Raw genomic sequence first — 19,004 nt, forward strand, 5'->3', positions numbered from 1 at the left:
TCAAACCAGACTGGAAACAGAACTTATTTTTACCCTCCTCCAACTCCTTGTCTTCACATTACAGACATGCTCTAATAAACATATCTTATGTTGACTCCCACTGCTATTTCCAGCACTAATACTTCCCTCTTCAAGGTGTTCCTTACACTTACTGTCCAGTCTTCCTGTTCTCCAGCTCAATGTAGGCTAAGCCAGACAGCACCAATATCCAGTTAAAAGTACCCTCACTACTATCTGCCCAAGACAAAAACCCCACGCTCTTTCATTCCTCTTGACCATCTTTGTCACTACCAACCGTATTATTTCTCCTCAACTGTCATTCTCATTTAGCTGCTTTGGGCTCTCCTACTCTCCTCCTGTCGACCACAAACACAAACCAACCTTACACAAAGAGAATTTACTACAACCATATAAATCCTTGCTGAAAATAACCTCTCGTATTTCTTCTTGACATCTTACCAGTACACTGTCTACCCATCACTGGGGGCCAAGATGGTCCCTCTTGTGTCTGCTGCCAGACTCCCGACTTTTGAGGAAATGCTTGTTTATTCAAGGCTTAAAAGTTTGCTTTAAATAATTCAGAAAGGAAAGCTTGCATTTAACCACTGGATTTGACAATGTTAAATGTCCTTTCCAACCTAAATGATTCTGTGATTTTCAGAACTGTTTTAATCATTTTTCCATGGAAGTATCAGTAACTATTCTGAATATAGAACACCAAACATCAATTAGCTGTATGAAAATGGAAAGTTCCTGTCACTTTCTTTTAGCAACATTTCCAGCTAATGGAAATGCTTCTTCTCAAGTTTGGTGATACTACTGGAATTAGAAATAAGTTCCTTATGGGATACATTCCAGCTCCTACAGTAAGTAGCATAAAAAGCCTCACTGTCATACATAAGTAAGATCCAAATCAGGCATTTGGAGCAAAAACCTCAAACAACTGAAGAATAACTCTCAGACTTGCAGACACACATCCTAGCCCAGCCCTGCTTTTGTTAAAACTGTTTAGAAGCTGAATAGCTCCTGGAAATAGACATCTGTGCTCAGGGAAGGGAGAGGAGAAGCAGAAAAAGTAGCTATTCACCTCCAGTGCATTGCTTGCTTTAAGTACCAGCAGCCATGGGTAAACAGTAGTACTGCTGCAGAAACACCTATTAAACCAAAGAGCCTCTGTGGGGTGGGATGATGATACATAGCAATAACTTCACAAACTACCTGTAATTCTTATGATACTTCATTAAAATGGTTTTTTTTTAAATGATTAAATGAGCTAAAAAAGTAATTTAAAAAAAAAAAAACAGGAATTAAAATGAGCTGAAACAAAGATGGTGGAAGAGGGACAGGGAAAAGACCTTTTCAGGCTAGACTCCCCCACCATAGTCTCACTCTAGGCACCACACTCCCCTCCCTCCCCACCAGCATCCCACCGCTGCTCTTCCACCTCTCACTCATCACACACCAATCAGTGGGGCACTAGCTGACACCTGAGTGCACACACTGAGAAGCAGTCTGGACAGACAGGCAACAACTGTGAGCACCACCGTCCCACAGGTCTGTACGAAACCAGCAGCAGAAGCTCTGAGACATTTAAAGAAGTATTTACTTTCCAGTGAGAAGCGGACACAGCAGACCTGGCAAGCAAAGAACAAGGAAGAAAAAGGAAAGGTCAAGGGTAACCACATTGAACAATACTCCCCTGAACTCAGAGACTAAATCTAGGGATCCCCTATGCTACCTGCTTGCACCTGCTTTTGGTCCCTGCTCAGGAACAAAGGTCTCTTAAGGGGAGCTCTCTTCCCCATTGTTAGAAGCCAAGGAAAGGCTCCATCTGCTCAGGATGGCCATGCTGCAAAGGGTGCTCCTGGAATTTAAAGCTGTCATCTGCTTCCCAGAGCTGAAGTTCATGAGAAGAGACCTCTGTCTCAACAGACTGAAGAGCAGCAGAGGGCAAGTGAGATGAGGGATCAAATTTACAGTCTCATTGACTTGTATTAATACTCGTGTTAGTGAAAAGAGATTTGCTGTCCCGAAAAGAATGCCTCTATGTGGAATGGCCAATCTTTTAGCATCTACATTAAGATTAATCCTATTTCCTTTACTGATGTTATATTTCCAAACCAAAGTATACCCCATTACCCTACACATTCTTCAGTATAAGATTGTTCTAGGAGCATATCTTAATGACTTTTTAAGATAAACACCTAGGTATGCATCTACAACTTGTCATATTGGCTTTCATGTAACTATTCTACGGAACAAAGTCACCCAATCGTGAATCATAAACTCTTGCTTTCTCATGAGAGTCAGGCAGAAAGAACAGAGAAACAGGGAAACTAGCGAAGGAGTCATGTAATCTTCATCTGAGACTCAAATGTTTCCCTAGGAAGTGGATACTGAATGAAGGCAGGGCTTCGCTACAGCCTTTATTCTTTCACATCAGCTGTGAGTCAAACAACTTACATGTGCCAGGGCATGTGATTCCCTTTGTCGTCCTCCTTCAGAGGAGACTGACTGTGACTCTTGTGAGGGTTTGACCTTGCAGGGTTAAAACTAGGATACAATGCAGGAAGGCAGCTGCCTCCTTTGGGAAAGGCAGGTCCTGGGGCATGCGGCGGTATTTAAAGGCCTCAACACCTGCAAGTTAACACAGTGTATCAAACAGAAACAGTTCTCTTTGTCCTTGACTCGGTGAGGTCTGGCCCATTTCTGGTTACCGGTGCTCATGAACACTGCAGCACCTTCCCGGCCCACTGTACATTCCCGCTGATCTTTGCTGCAGGGCAGGTCCACACACCAGGACACCTGCTGAACATCTCCATCTCTCTCACCCTTCATGGTGTGAAATCATGCCCGTGAAGTCACGGCTTCAAGCCCTCACGCTTCTTCGCGTTGACGTCCATCAAGACCGGTGGCCGCGGCCAGTATTCTCTGTGCAAGCCTTCGGCCCCTAGCCCGTAGGAAACGGTTAATGTCGCCCGCGGTACTGCTGCCAGCTTCCCTAGTCCCCTCCCGTGCCTCCCGGGAGCTATTAATACGGCAGGCACATGCTCTGACATCGCGTTCCCCGGCAGCCACCAGATAACTTTAATTTGCCCTTTAAACGTCCCGGGCCCAGCGTCCCTGGCGGGCCGGGCGCCGGGGAGCATGGCGGCGCTGCCCCGCGCCCCCCGGCGGGGGCGGGCTGCGGGGGCCCCGGCCAATGCCCGCGCCCCGGGGGGACGCCGCCTCCTATCGCGAGAGGCCGAGGGGTATAAGAGGGGCGCCGCGGGGCGCGGGGCCATTTGGCCGGCGGGGTGCGGGGGCGGCTGGGTGGGGAGGTGCGCGGCTCGTTGACTCTCTCCGGGCAGGGGGTGTCGGACCGGCTCCCAGCATGGGTGACCAAGCGCTCAGCTTCCTCAAGGACTTTTTGGCCGGTGGGATCGCCGCCGCCATCTCCAAGACGGCTGTCGCCCCCATCGAAAGAGTGAAGTTGCTGTTGCAGGTGAGGAGGTGCTGGGGGGCGGCGGCGGCGGCAGCCCGGCGGGGCCGCGCCGCAGGTGGGTACCGGGGCGGCGGCAGCCCGGCGGGGCCGCGCCACAGGTAGATGTCGGGGCGGCGGGAGCTCGGCGGGGCAGCAGTGCAGGTGGGTGCCGGGGCCTCGGCCGCCCGCCGGCGTGACTAAATATGGGAAGGAGCTCGGCCGGGTCCGGTTACGCGGGAGCTCTCCGGGCGCTTCAGCACCGCCTGAGGACAGCGGGAGCCGAGCCAGGCGCCGGGGCAGGCCCCGTCCCTGCCCTTCAACGGGTTGACGTGCCGTCGGGGTCACCCCTGCGGCGGCCCTCTCTCTACCCTCCCGTCCCTCCTCCTCTTCCTCCGTACAGGTCCAACATGCCAGCAAGCAGATCACGGCGGAGAAGCAGTACAAGGGCATCATGGACTGCATAGTCCGCATCCCCAAGGAGCAAGGCATTATCTCCTTCTGGAGAGGCAACCTAGCCAATGTCATCCGGTACTTCCCCACCCAGGCCCTCAACTTTGCCTTCAAGGACAAGTACAAGCAGATCTTCCTGGGGGGCGTGGACAGGCACAAGCAGTTTTGGCGCTACTTTGCGGGGAACCTGGCATCTGGAGGTGCTGCGGGAGCCACCTCCCTCTGCTTCGTCTACCCGCTGGATTTTGCCAGGACCCGGCTGGCAGCTGATGTGGGCAAAGGAGCTAGCGAGAGGGAGTTCACTGGGCTGGGCGACTGCATTGTCAAGATCTTCAGGTCTGATGGCTTGAAGGGCCTGTATCAAGGATTCAGTGTGTCTGTCCAGGGCATCATCATCTACAGAGCAGCCTATTTTGGGGTTTATGACACGGCCAAGGGTAAGAACTGCATGGGGAAGTGACTGCAAGGGAAGATCCATCCAGTAAAGACACTCTAGGGTACTCGGTGGTATGAGGACAAGCAGGGCTTTACTCAGCACCAGTTCAGGATGCTAGTGCTAGAATATGCCCAGCTGTTTATGAAATGCATTCCTCCCTCCCTCAACTTGCTCCCCTGAGCACAAGCCTTGGGTTTGTAGTTTTTTTCAGACGCTTTCCAGTTTCTTTCTCTGTCTCTTAACACACGTACGGATGGGCTTGGGTGGTAGGTCACAACTCACTATGTGTCATGACACAAACCTGGGAGGCCTCTACGGGAGGGATCTTTTGGTTGGGGAACATGAAGAGGGCTTACATCAAAATTGTTAGTTCTAGAAATGCATTTCACTCTTAGCACTTATTAATGGGAAAAATGGATCAAGGGAGAGGTTGAAGGATTGATTGAGTTTACTTGAGTGATCTCTGGGGTACCGGTGAGTGATTGTTCTTTCTGCAGCCATCTTTCCCACAGCCTTCTGTATTGACTGCTCATTTGTTCTTGATGACAGGTATGCTGCCTGATCCAAAGAACGTGCATATTGTAGTGAGCTGGATGATTGCCCAGACTGTCACGGCAGTAGCAGGGCTGGTTTCTTATCCTTTTGATACTGTGCGACGTAGGATGATGATGCAGTCTGGCCGAAAGGGAGGTAAGAATAAGTGCTCCTGTGGTTTTCTGGCAGCAGAAAGTATGTCTTCATCAAGATAAAGTGGGAGACGCTGGGTATTTTTTGCCTTATGGAAAACTAATGTACTTCTTATTGCAATCCTTAAAAAAAAAAAAGCTACAGGAAATACATTGCTGGTTGTCATATTCACTTAAGAGGCTGAGAGTTGATTTGTTTTGGTTTCCACGTGGAGAATTACTTTTCATGAATTGGTTTCTTACTTAAATTCCTGGCTATACTATGCCAAAACTTCTGTGTTTTAAATATATGAAAGATGAGAGAAACTTGGTGTCTATCTTCAAGCCTTCTGACCTTTATGTCTGTTTCCACAGCTGATATTATGTACAAGGGCACAATTGATTGCTGGAAGAAGATAGCTAAAGATGAAGGATCCAAAGCGTTCTTCAAAGGTGCCTGGTCAAATGTGTTGAGAGGCATGGGCGGAGCTTTTGTACTAGTACTTTATGATGAAATCAAGAAATATGTCTAAAATGTAACATCATCATGTAGTTCAATTGTTCTCAATCAACTTTTTAAAAGATATGGTATTGTGATGTAATGGACAACAAATTATTTCCTAGGGAAACAGTAAAATCTGAGTAACATATCTATTTGAGATGAGGATGCATTCATTAAAAATGTCTACTACATCACAGTTACATTTTGTATGACAATTCCTCCAATGTTTGTATTGGAACTTGTGTATATATTATACTTCAAATTTCAGATAATACATTTTCTGTAGAGACAAGACTTAGGTGGTCTATACCTAGTGTAAAATCAAATATTGTGAACTCTTAATAGTATGAGATCTTCAGAAATACCTATGGTATTAAGTGATGTCTCTACCTACCCATCAGTGTGATCACATGACAAGCTGAATTTCTTAAGTGTCCTAAGTGAAAAGCATGTCTGAAAAAGCACCAGGCTGAATTCCTAACTGCAGCCTCTTCGCTGACAAATTATACAATTGTATGGTTGAAACCATAATCTATGTTTTCAAACATAGTTTGTAGAATATGGAAATACCTCAAAAACTCCCTGTATTTTCACAAAGCAAAAAGTTGTCTGCTCTGATGTTCAATTGAACTAAAACTGAAACTATGAAATAAATTAATATATTAATGAACTTTTTCCTGTTGTTTTCAGTACAGTCAACACCTTACAAGTACCTGGCCTTCAAGGTGGTGTGCTAGTCAGTACACTACTAGTTTTTGTCTGGCACTGCCTTAAGCCTCTTGAAAGCTTGTTCAACAGAGCTTTCGGTAGGTGGAATGATTATTCACTAGCAAAACCAGGTGGATTCAGCTTGAGGGTACTGTGGCCAGCAGTCTTACAGAAACTACTCTATCAGCTTAGCTGCTTTTGTAATTATTTTACTTTACCCTTAACTTGGAATTTTGTCTTCATTTGCTAGTGAAGTCAGTGCTACTTATTTTACTTGAAAGAAAATCTAGAATGGAATTCTGCTACTGAGATTTTAAGAGTTAAACATTCAACCACATTATTAACAACTGGAGCTATTAATTACCAGCGAGATCAGAACACACTTCATACAGAGTTTTTCAACTTCAGATGCTGCATTGTTGTGGTCACATTAATGAGAAAGCCTGTTCTTCAGAGTGGGGAAAGTGAGTTGGGTCCATTTCACCTGGACACAACTGAATTTCCTTTCTGGAAGTTTAACCTAACATCCAGCTCTCAGCTGTGCAAAGCTGGAAAATAGAGACTATCTGCAAAGTCTTCCCATTGCTACTTGAAATCCAGTCAGATGAACCTCCATTGTCACAGACAATTGATATCACTGCTCCAGTCGTTTTGCACCTTTGCAGACAAGAGCCTGTATCAAAACCATAATTCTCCTCCATCTCACACTTGAACATGAGGAAACCTGCCCTATCCTGGTAATTTATCCCACTGTTAAAGGAAAAAGCCCACTACTACCCAGCTCTGAAATGAGACTACCTGAGGAGGGAACTGAGGTACACTAATCTTTTGGATGAGATGAAATGCAGGCAAGTCTGGAGAGTGGGGGGAGGTGAATTTATGACAGGAGATTGGACCTTCCCTCCACCTTCTGCCCTACAGATGAAAGGAACAGGCATCAGTTCTTTAAAAGCATACAAAAAAGAAAAAGCCTTGCCAAGGTGTTCAAAACCCAGAACCACCCCTCCCCCCCCCCCCCCCCCCAACCTTTGCATGCATGTCACAGTTCCAGCTACTGGGTCATCTGGGCTGGCAACACAGAGTGCCAGAAGCCAGCCTAAGATGTTACAGAAAGAAGTGTCATAGGCCAGGTGGCAAACCTCTCTTCCCCTTGAGAAGTCCCTTTCCATTTAAACCAGCACAATCTCTCACTCACATGTTCTAGTCCTAAAACCCACTGTGTGGAGAGAACAAAGACCTTTCATTCTTGTTCCAAGCTCTGACCACATAGAATACATGAGGAAACAGGTTCAAGTTGTGCCAAGGGAGGTTTAGATTGGAGATTAGGAATAACTTTTTCACCAAGAGCAGTTAAGCATTGGAATGGGCTGCCCATGGAGGTGGTTAAGTCACCATCGCTGGAGATATTTAAAAGGCACATAGATGAGGTGCTGACAGATATGGTTTAGTGATGGGCTTGGCCCTGGGAGGTGAGTTGTTGGACTTAGTGTTAAAGGCCTTTTCCAATCATAATGACTCTCAGTGAAGAGAACTATTATTTTTATATACACAATCAGAGCCTGGAACAAAAATCACGGAGAGTGGCATTCAGGACTCCACAGTAAATAATACAGGTAGTCCTGGAACTAGAAGTGACAGCTACAAGGATGAATGCTGCCAAATTTGGCTTCCTTTTGGCCATGAGGAGATTTACCAGGAGACACAAAGCAGCTTTTTCAACCAAGAACCACACATCCTGAAGACAGGATCCCTATCACAAGAATCTCTCCTGGTATCTGAAACAAAATTACCTCAACATAATTTCAGTCCTGGAAGGTGGCCCCAAATGCAGCCCTTACTGCTTCTCATTCATCAAGTGGAAATGACATGGTTCCTCTACCACTTCGCATAAGACTTTGAATAGGTAAACACTACAAATATTGTAGCTGATGTTCAAGGTATCTGGCTCATAAGATATACAACTTCAACGTAGAAGGAGCCTTTCTCTCCCCTCACCATTTTCTTGCTGAGGTATCACAGTTGAAATATTAATCATTGCCTGCATACAACAGTCATGACTGTGCAGCCAGAAGGCTTGATGTAAGTAACCTCCCTGCCCTCATCTTCACCACACTGATGCACAGACTGTGCTCCAGGGAAAAATGCAAGATCTCACCTACCAGATGACTCAATGAGCTGCCCAAAAGGAGGAGGTTACTTTTGTCTATAGACCATGAAGAACAAGGAAAAGCACCGGGATAAAAATGTTACTATGACCTGTTTGAAGGAAGTGTCTCAGGCTTTTTAAAGGGGTTTATCCTGAAAGTCATTAGATAGAATCAGGACAAATATGGTCCAATGTAAAGTCTACATACATCACAGAAGACACATAAATCCAGCCAGACATTTGATTTAGGACTATCAGACAAATCCTCATCTGAGTAGCAGGATGACTGCAGATGCCTCAGGATCTTCAGTAAAGACTGCAAGTAAACTGACAGAAGACAGGCTGTGGCCCAGGGGAAAGCCTATACATTCCATACGAGAAATGGGTTTGTGTGATTCTTCCAAATTAGCTTGAGTCTTAGGTTCATTTGGATTAATACCAAATTCTAAAGGATTTGGTGGTCTGCTTGCCAAAAATGCACCTCACATCCCAGACAGGGATACATCATCATTCCCTGTTCTTCTCATAGTTACTGATTGGAGCTAGGGCCTTCTTTAAGACCTTCAGTATTGTAGAATGACTACACAGCAGAACCCTATCATGGAAGAAACAGAAGACCACAAAGAGGCAGGAATAATTCCAAATCAAAAATGAGAGAAGCACCACAGTCCATTTCTCATAGTAATGAGATCAATACACCAGTGCTGTCACCCAAACTGGCAATCCTGTCACTTCAGAGAGATTCCTACTTGAAATCATGTGTCAACTCAGTGTCGCAGATCCCTTTAAGAAGGAAGCATAGCAGCCTTCACTTTTCTTTCAAAGAGATCTTCTGTAGGGGGTTAAAAAAATTAAAGTGCTTTGCACTTTATTGACAATTATAAAAATATGGAAGAAGCCACTGCAATGACAAATAATTCATGTTAAATATTTTATTTCTTATGATTTACAAAAATGACATACAAAATTGACAGTCTTTCATACCAAAGGTAAATAAAATAAGATGAAGGGATTAGAAGTAAACCATTTCATGAATTCCTTCACAGAAAAAGAATCATATGAACATTCTGGAGTATTTAAACTGTGCCCCTGATACATTTAAGAACAGAAATCCTTAAATAGTGAATCATTTTAATTAACACAATAGAACAAATAAATACAGCAGCACTATGCAAAAAAAATCCTTACGGTCCTTATCAACAAATAATAATCACAATAAAAATCTGTTTGCCACAATGCTGCTTTAATTTAAAAGTTCAAATATTGCCAAACAGCTAAATTTGATCTGCAGGTCACCAGGTGCAGAAGCTCTGCCAAACTATCACACAGGACCAAGTAAAAAGTTTGTTACAATGCAGAATACCTGAAAGCCTAAGCCCTCATGCAAGCACAAGCAAAGAAGAATAAACTTTTCATAGGGCTAAGAATTACTGAATACAGTTTTTTTTTCTTTTATGCATAATACAAAGAGATTTCCTGTATCTCTCCTGGGAAGAAGCTGGGGAAGCAAGCAGGGTTCCAGCAATACCCATGGATAGTGGCATCACAATTTATGCTCTTTGTAAGACTACAATCCTACAGAACAAGCTCACTGAAAGTTTGCCTTTATGTATAGAAATAAAGCATACCACCTACTACTTGCAACTACCAATTCCATTAAATTTTGCTCCCCTTGTAAATGGATGTTCCTATTGAAGCTTATCCGACACTACAACAAACAATGAACAAACATGTCATTAAAAAACAGGTTAAGTAGCATAACAAGATCTTCTGTTTTCTACTGTCTATTTTGTTTGTTTGTTTTTTAATCCTGGTTAGTAATCTCTCTGAAGATGGTCAAGTTTCCTGCAGCTCAAGTTTCTATATCCCCACTGAGAAGGGCAAGGATCTGTAGAAGCAGGGCCGTGAAATATTTCCCTTGCTTAGTATTCTCTAACTTGAGAAGTAACTGAAACTTATTCATGTTAGGAGTGAATCTGAAACCTTTAATCACTCCTGTCTTTACTTCCATTCAAATAGCATCAGATACTTATTTCCTATACAAAGGTCCCAATAAAACTTTCTAAATTCTTTTCAATCTAGAAAAGACACAGCCCAAGTACAAAACAAATGTTCAATACCTGGAGTGCAAGAGTGGGAGAACAATACCTTCTGCAGCCTTAATATTCTAGTTAGCCATGCAGGAATACACAATCTGCTTTTCACTCCTTCATGCTGCTGTAAAAAGAAGATTCTTTCAGTCTTAAGAACGTGACTGACAAAGTTCAGAAGGCTTACCTAAAGCCAGAATGAAAACAAGGACTATCTAGGAACTCAGCATATGCTTATGAGTTTAATGCAGTATTTCAAAATATTATTAAAGATTTTCTTTACATCTTGCCCCTACAGTGCAGCAGTTCTGGATACAAACTCCACATATGATTTGAGAATAAAATAATAACTAGAAATTTCTATTTGATCTGTCCGTTTAAATACCTCCTTCTCTTTCATAAGTTCTTCCGGTCACAGAAAACACTGACTGAACTGTTCACTTAAAACCATCTTATAAGCAATTATATCATATGCAATGCATTTTAATCACTGAATAATGCAGAAAATCTTTTTGCACATAGAATTTATTAAAGCACTAAAAGTAGAAGTCTGAGGCACATCTCGGAATGCGAGGTGTGGAACACATTTATAACCAAGCAGCACGAGCACTGGTGGGTTTAGGTCTCTGTAATGCCCCACTGGCTGAATCCAACACAGGTTCTTCTTTCCTCTGGTTCATTGGACTTGCTACACCAGATGCTCTTGAAGTGCCTGTTACATACAACACCAAACAGAACGAGAATGCCCACACTCAGAACAAAGGAAAACTTCTTGCCATATTAGTACTGCAAAACTCATGACCATAGGAAAAAAAAACCCCAAACCAAATCACAGTAAGTTGAATACAAACCCAAAATGTTACGAGTTGTTTGTCAGGACAAAGAATTCAAGCCTATGCCATAGTGCTGCAGTTCTTTAACTTGACACATATGGGTCTATGGTGACACACAATCTACTTCCAAATATTAAACACACTATTTCTAAAAGAAACAAGGCTACTATCTGTAGACTTACATATTCTGAATGAGAATTTGAAAGGTTTTTTTGGGCTTTTGTGGTGTTAGGGGTTCTTTTTTAACCCTTCTCTCAATAAAGGGCATTGGCAAAATGAGAATTTCTTTACAACAAGGATTTTTTTACCTTCTTAGAAAAAAGATTATTAACAAGATCATATATTGGAAATTTAGGATGGCAAGCAAACAATCCACACAGTCATCATATTTTGGTATGATGAAAAAAAATATCACTTGAATGATTTGTGTGTGATGAATGATCAATCTAAGGAGGACAGAGAAAGGAACTTATTTGCTATTCTTTGCAGTAAGTGCTTCACAATTCTGAATTCTAAACACATTGAAAGAAATGCAAGTATCTGCAACTTCAAAGTACTTACTTGTAGGACTAAGCTGACTGAAGGCAGATTTTCCTCTTCTTACAGATGGTGAGGAACTTAGATAACTCATCTGGCGCTGATAGTCCATCAGTTGTTCAGAACGCCTCATACCAGGTGTTGGTTTCACTGATTCTAATCTTTTCAGAAAAGCCTTAATACCAAAGCAAAATAGCATCAAGAAAGAGAAGGAATGAACAAGAAGCTACAGAACAAACATGCGTCACTTTTGTTTTGTCTGAACCACAAAAACCACCCAATTTTTTAGCACTGCACAAGGTGAACTCCTCCATTGCTGACCAGCATAGGCTATCCTGCTCACACTCAATTATCACTGTTTGTGTCATCGTACAACACTAACTATTCCTTACATATGATCAGTTCTATGCTGAGTACATCTGTACTTTATGATAACACCAAACACCACATCTGTTTGGTGATAGTAAAGGTGGTAAGAAGATGAGCTGCACTTTTCTAATCCTGTCTTTGGTTACTCCTCTCTCCCAAATTTCCAGAGGGATGAGAAGTTGCCTTTAAAAAAAAAAAATCTTTGTTTTGCAAACATACTTAAACCATTTTATGTTGCTTTACAGGATCCCTAGAGAGAATTACTGACTTCAATTCTGTGAAAGTAATGTCAAAAGGAAAGTACAAACATCCACAAGGCACTATTTGTTTTTATCCATAATATAGTTTTAAGAGATTCTAGTTGAAAATATCATCATAATTTCTTCTTGTTGAAATTAACCCTGGCAATTGTTACATTAGAACAGCTATTTACATAGTATTTGTAAGAACAGTTTCTCATTCTGCATGGCTACTATTACTACTTGAAACAGGAAATTACATAATCTAAAAAAAGAATCTCCCAGTATGACAAATTTGAAATTACTCAAATATATATAACTTCCAATTAAACAACTTCACTTTTTAATATATTTTGCCTCCAGTGCTTGTCTGGCATAGATCTATACATTCCCTCCAGTAACTAATTTCAATTCATTTGATGCTTTACAAACATTTGGCAATGACACAGCCATTGCTATTCAGAGTCATGACATTCATCCTATCAATGAGACACAAAGCAAACCCTAATTACACAAATTTGCAAACTACTAAACCACCTCCATTAATAAGGACATATTCCCTAGATGCATACTTATATGGTAGAAGTCAAGAATCTCTCTGTATAGCTATTAAACTGCATTTTGTCCTAAATGATTGGGCATGAGGAAGAATGTCAGAATGGCCAATTTAGGTTTGTCAGAAGAATGTTAAAAATTACAGTTAGTGCCTTAGGAAATAATATAGTAGCCACAGGATGTCAGTTGTCATTGTCTAGCTGTGACACAAGTCTACAGACTCTCAGTAGCTTATGCATGAGCACTGGAAACCTGCAGAGTGCACGAGAGAGAAAGGACAAGTGATTTTGGCTCAGACATAATATGTCACAAGTGCCAGTCAGTTCATCGACAAGTGGAAATGCCTAAGTAAGCAAAAGTCAAAGGAAGGACTTCAGCTAGAAATAGCTCTTCTCTAAAGCCAGTTGCAGAACATGAAATGGTAGACTTGTCTCTAAATGTTACATCCAATGTTTCACTCACAACTTCATCCACATCACCCAATACAACTATATGCATTTAGACTTGCAGAGATCACTTATTTGCCTTCAATATTCAAAGAAGATGCTTTCAACACATTCAGTTCAATCACAAATGGATCAGGTAAACTGAAGTAACTTCCCTTTGAGAGTTGAGTATGCACTCTAACAGCCTCATAGAATTTGCATACTTTAACACTGTAGTAATTTTAAGCTTCATTCTGAACATAAAATATTTATATATATATAAGTCCTTTATTCTAGTTTAAATACAATTATCTGCTTTTGCTTTTATGCCTGTATTTTGACAAGCATGAAGTCCTCATTCCTAAAGAAAAATACCAACCAAGACCTCTCTCGGTACGAAAACTTTACTTTTTGAATAGGTTAACACTGACTTAATACAGCCCAGAGCTACAAAAAGAGCAGACAGATTCTGTGGCACAGAAGTATTCTAAGAAAAGCTCTCCTACAGAATGAGATAAAGTCCTGTGGTTCTCTTGCCCTCTGCTGCATGTTAACTTCCATGCTATATGCTGCCATGAATTTTGCTGTTTGGAGCACAGCCTGCTGCCTACAGAAATGAACTTGTCACCACCCTGAAATGGCAGTGCCAACCTACGAAACCTAAGAACTAAGCTCATTCTACAGTCTTGAGGTCCTTAACCAAGGAACTCCCTTACACAATGGTACAAATATCTTGAACAAATGTTCTTTTTCAGTTATACACATAAATCCACAAATTCTTCCATTATGTTCTCCTTTTGAGAAACAGACTGAGAATGCTGCCACTTCCCTTGTTCTTTTCAAGTGGTATATCTCTGAAGCCTCAATACTGCACCACTAAAGTAAATAGAAATTTCATCATTGATCTTAATGACCAATGTTTCAGATCACATAGCATAATCCATCTGTTCAGAACCAAATAGATGATCCTGATAAGATTTAAGGAGTAAAAAATAAATCAGTAATAGACGTTAACAGCAAGAATATAATTAGTTGCTCTAAATTGCATTGTAGCTCCTCAGAGCTCTTGATTCAAGCCCTGTACACGTACAATAACATATCACTGATGGCAAAAGCCTCCTGAGCATTCTATTTCCCCCATCTTCTTTTACTTTGTTATAATACTGAGTTTAAAATAAAAACAGAGTAATAAAATAGACCAAAAAAACCCCATTGAAGGTATTCCTACATGATTACCTTCTAGGAGTAAGAGAATCCTTTATAAATCTAGGCATCTGGACACAGATTAGTATCTAGAAAGCCATTAAAATACATATTGTCACTAACAGAAAGGAATGTCAGATAGCCAACAACTGGAGAAAAAAGGAATCTAACACTGTATCAAAAGACTGCTGCTATATAATGTGCCAAGATAAATGCTGTTAATTCAACTTTAGGTATATCAGGAGAGCACTAAAGCTAATTCTAATGCTGTCAGAAAAAGGAAAAATATGGTATGCAGTTTTCTGCAGCTATGTTGAAAAAGAAAGGAGAAAAACCACTGAACGTGCAGCATTCAAGGTGAGTTCAGAAAGAAGGTAAAAAAACTTTACTTTTTTGTTTATTTTGCTTTTTAAGTACATGAAGGCTTCAGTTTCACCTCCTTTGACTCCTAAGCACTTGACTACTGTGCCTTGACAGCTGTTCAAATTTATTTATATTATGCCTCCTCTAATGTCACTGATGTTAGTGACCACACTGACCCTGTGCAGAGTCCAGGTGGGGGAGGGGGAAAAGTAGATATTGGTACATTCAAAGGCAGCTCCCAGTTCTTATCAATAAATGTATTTATAATTACCTTCAATTGCTAATTGCATTAAATAGCTCTCACCACACAAACTCTAGATGTCAGAAAACTCTTAAAGTTCTTCAATCTACATAAAAGTCTTTTAAACTGAAGAGCTATTAAGTTTATGTGTGGCTGGTATCACCACAAAGAAAGTAGGCTAAGTGCATATTTGCACCATATCACAGTATATTTTAGTCAGGCACACCTGCATGCCAGTCTCACATCCTGATAGCTTCCCCAGATGACAAGGCCATGAAAACATCTTTTTTGGGGTTGTTTTTCTTTTTGTAGTGCACTTTGTAATCTCAGGAACTACCAACATTTTGTCTTTAGTCTTGGCATACATGGCTTTGAACCCGGTAACTGAAAATATAAAACCCTGTGTTTCTAAAGAGCCACTAAACCAAGTATTTGTGAGCTCCTAAGAAGATGCAGAGGACTACATTCTTTCAAAACTGCACTTTGTACAGCTTAGTCCTCCAGACCAAGACCAGTAAGGCCAAACAACCTTGGCATTCTTTCTACAATCACATAAGTATGTGGCACCCAAGGCCTGATGCTCTCAAGACTCAAGACAAGAAAAAGAGAAGGCAGAGAGAGGAAAGTACAAGGTGCCCATGCACAGCGTTGATAGACAAATGCCCTGGCTCTCCTGTTCTTTTCCATGCCTAGAAGTTACCTCCCTGATTGTGGCATCACACCAGCAGAAGAACAAGTGCAGTGCAGCACTGGATTGAAGGTTGTGGCTCAAGATAAGCTATATTCTTTGTACGTGGTGGCAGCCAGACAGGGGGATGGCCTTTGCTCTTTTCTCCCCACCCATTTGCCACAATCCATCAGCACCACAAAATCAAGCACAGAGAAACTAATATACTTTCACTTATAGCACTACAGTATTTGCTTTTCTAAAGGAAGTTCAGGTTTTCTGGAAAGACAAAGGCAGCTCTGCAAGACTGCAAGAGAAGGAAAACCATTTCACTGAAGGATCTTTGTGCTGGTAGAGGTGCCAGTCACGATAGCAAGTGTTGAGGAGAAGCATTAATGAAATCTGCAGTACAGACTACTAGGAGAACCAAGCAAGTGAAAAGAGAAAGATAACCCTTGCAGAGGAACACAGTAAGTGAATTTTTTGTTTTTATTTATATGGTAGGGTGACCATACTGGACCTGGGATTAGAGTTGCCTCTTAGGAGGCTTAGGGTACATTTTACAGGAATTGTGAGGTAGGAGAATGAACAACATGGAGTCTTATGTGCAGTGAGTCATAACAGCATGTGGTAGGAAGAATGCACAGGGATGTGTGGAAAGACCAAATATCCACATAAAAGGACAATATCCTCAGCTTCCTGGATCTAAGGTTTAAAAACTGCTGTCCCAGATGTGTTGAGATCTTCCAGTGTGAACTCAAAAGGTTGTTCCCTAGGAACTAGGTTGAACACAGCAGCTTAGCTCACTAAGGTCACCTAACAGCTACACTCTATTCAGAATTAATTAAAAGGATTGAAGAAAAACTCAACAAAAAAACCATTTTACAGATATTAATTACTTCTAAGCTCAGATTAAGTGACTGAAAAAAGATGTGGTAGTCATAAAAGTCTGTATTTCAACGTCCCCAAATACTTACCTATAAATACCAGGCTGGATTTTTGCATCACAGAATAAACAACTAAAAGTTTAAATGGTGTGTAGTGTCTAGCTTATGAACTTACTCACACTGGTAGAAATAATGACTACTATGTCCATACAGACACACATATACAGACACGGGGAAAAAAAGTAACGCATCAGTTATATCCTTTTCCACTGGAGAGAAGCCTGGGTTGGGAGTAGCTTGGAACACCAGGGTAGATCGTTTTCTGAATCAGCAGCGTCCTCTATCGGCAAGAGACACACTCTGCTCCTGGTAGCTCAGAAAAACAATCAAAAGCATGTCCCACTTGCAAAAGCACAGTCAAAAGCAGCAAGTACAAAGTTCTAACATTAATTTTATCTGCTATCTATTTTGCTATTTGTGCTTTTTCCACGAATTGTTAACCACTACCAACCTTTTTATTCCATCACAGCTCGTTCTAGCAGAGTCTATGGGAGCAATATATATTCCTTGTACCTCCTTGCACCCTTTCACAAAGTTAGCAGCAAACTGCAGATTCCTCACTAGTTTCCTAATATTTGAATTACTTTCCCTTCATCGTCCCTGATGCCAAATACCTGCACCACAAATCAAGCTGTCTTTCTGATAATAGTAAAAGTAGACAATTCTCCAACAGTGTTCTAGTGGAACAAGTCAAAGTTTTCTGTTAACACAGTCTTATATATATTGAAGTTTATGTGAAAGAGCAAGTCCTGCTTTAAACATTTTAAATAAATAAAAAACACCCACCCCACCAAACACATGAAGACAGTCCTCCTACCAACCTAAAACCAACAAAGTTATAAACATTTCTTTCCCAGGAAAAAAACAAACAAAAAAACCCCCAACAAAACAGCAAGTACTCCTTCAGCATGTGAAGTATAGTGTTCTTTTGGGCAATTGTAGCCTATTGAAGCTGAAGAGAAAGTTTGCTACTTGGAGAAGTTCTAACAATCTAGACACCTGAAAGCTGGAAGAACTAAAACCTATTGGATTTCCCTCAGTTGGTGAGCTAAATTTTCATCACCTTGAATATGTATCTCTGTCTATTTATATAAAAGGTGGATATATTTATATATATACACTTACAAAGAAGAAAAAAAAAGAATAAGTTATTTCCACTACAAATTTTCCACGTATTTTAACAACATTTTACTTCCTTCTCAAAGACACATATGAACTAGAGAATATGAAAATGTCATTATATATATTACAATTGAAACATTAAAAAGATCTTATTAAAATCAAAATACAATTTTGGTTTTGAAAAATTTGTGAACATCCTTCCAAATAAGTCTGAGTTTCTGTTTTCCACTAAAGTTATTGCAATTGCCATTACACTCAAATATTGTGACAAGCAGAGCACTACAAATATTGGAAGACACTGATAGCTATAAAATAAGCCAAAACCCAAAACTGACATTCACATTGTATCCTCTATATCTCAATAAGGGGTTTGATGCAATCATATATATGGCTCTATATTTTTGCAAGCCTGCTCAACAGACTAGTAATCATGATGCATGAAGCAGGATGAATAGTTAAGACTGCTGTCCAAAGTTATAAGTGTGTTAACAATAATGAGTGATTAATTGAATGATACTGAATGATAATGCAAAATCTATTTTCATCTGAGAAAGTGTAATTCTTCAACCCTCCAAACAAGTGAATAATTATGCAAACAGTATATTAATGGAAATGTCTTTGCAGGTTTACTGCAGTAAAGCTCCAAGTGCTGCCTTATCAGTTTCTAAGTATCTAGCAGTAGTTCATCTGACAGAGTCCTCAATTTACTCATCCAAATCAGTTCTCAAGACTTACCAGGTTTTCTCTTTCAATTCTTTGCTGCTCCTTTTGCCTGTTGAGGGCACTGTGGTACAATTTAGGAGGTGGTACAGAGGACTTCTTCAGTGTGCTGCTTCTTGGTTTGGCACACTGTCCGGTCAGTCTTTTTAGCAACCTTTGGTTTTCCCGATCAATCTTTCTTACTTCTTCATTTGTGAAAGAATAATTTTTCCTTATTCTTCTGGGTGGCTGATACATGGTTAGTTTTGGTTCTTTTTTCTCCAAATCCAGAAATGCTTTAAAGTGACAAAAAGTAAAATACTTAGATTTAAAAAAAAACCAAA

The 19,004-nt window shown here is 41.0% G+C and overlaps 2 protein-coding genes across 11 annotated transcripts in view; one reads left to right on the forward strand and one right to left on the reverse strand.

Annotated features, from left to right (window-relative positions):
• Window positions 1–3,316: 3,316 nt before the first annotated feature.
• On the forward strand, window positions 3,317–6,147 carry SLC25A4 (solute carrier family 25 member 4). Its single transcript, XM_061993137.1, has 4 exons — window positions 3,317–3,484; window positions 3,864–4,350; window positions 4,899–5,039; window positions 5,390–6,147. The coding sequence occupies exons 1-4, from the start codon at window positions 3,374–3,376 to the stop codon at window positions 5,545–5,547; spliced, it is 897 nt and encodes a 298-aa protein (XP_061849121.1). The 5' UTR covers window positions 3,317–3,373; the 3' UTR covers window positions 5,548–6,147.
• A 3,198-nt stretch (window positions 6,148–9,345) lies between these two features.
• CFAP97 (cilia and flagella associated protein 97) overlaps window positions 9,346–19,004 on the reverse strand; it is a 36,479-nt gene continuing 26,820 nt past the window's right edge. For 8 of the 10 annotated variants that reach the window (XM_061992315.1, XM_061992318.1, XM_061992324.1 and 5 more), the window contains 3 exons: window positions 18,697–18,956; window positions 11,855–12,005; window positions 9,346–11,172 (listed from right to left, as the gene is read on the reverse strand). In XM_061992315.1, coding sequence (XP_061848299.1) covers window positions 11,048–11,172; window positions 11,855–12,005; window positions 18,697–18,956 — 536 coding nt within the window. In that variant the 3' untranslated portion in view covers window positions 9,346–11,047. The other 2 variants (XM_061992320.1, XM_061992323.1) reach the window with 2 other exon arrangements.

This window comes from Colius striatus, chromosome 3, assembly GCF_028858725.1.
Source record: "Colius striatus isolate bColStr4 chromosome 3, bColStr4.1.hap1, whole genome shotgun sequence".
Lineage (NCBI taxonomy): Eukaryota > Metazoa > Chordata > Aves > Coliiformes > Coliidae > Colius > Colius striatus.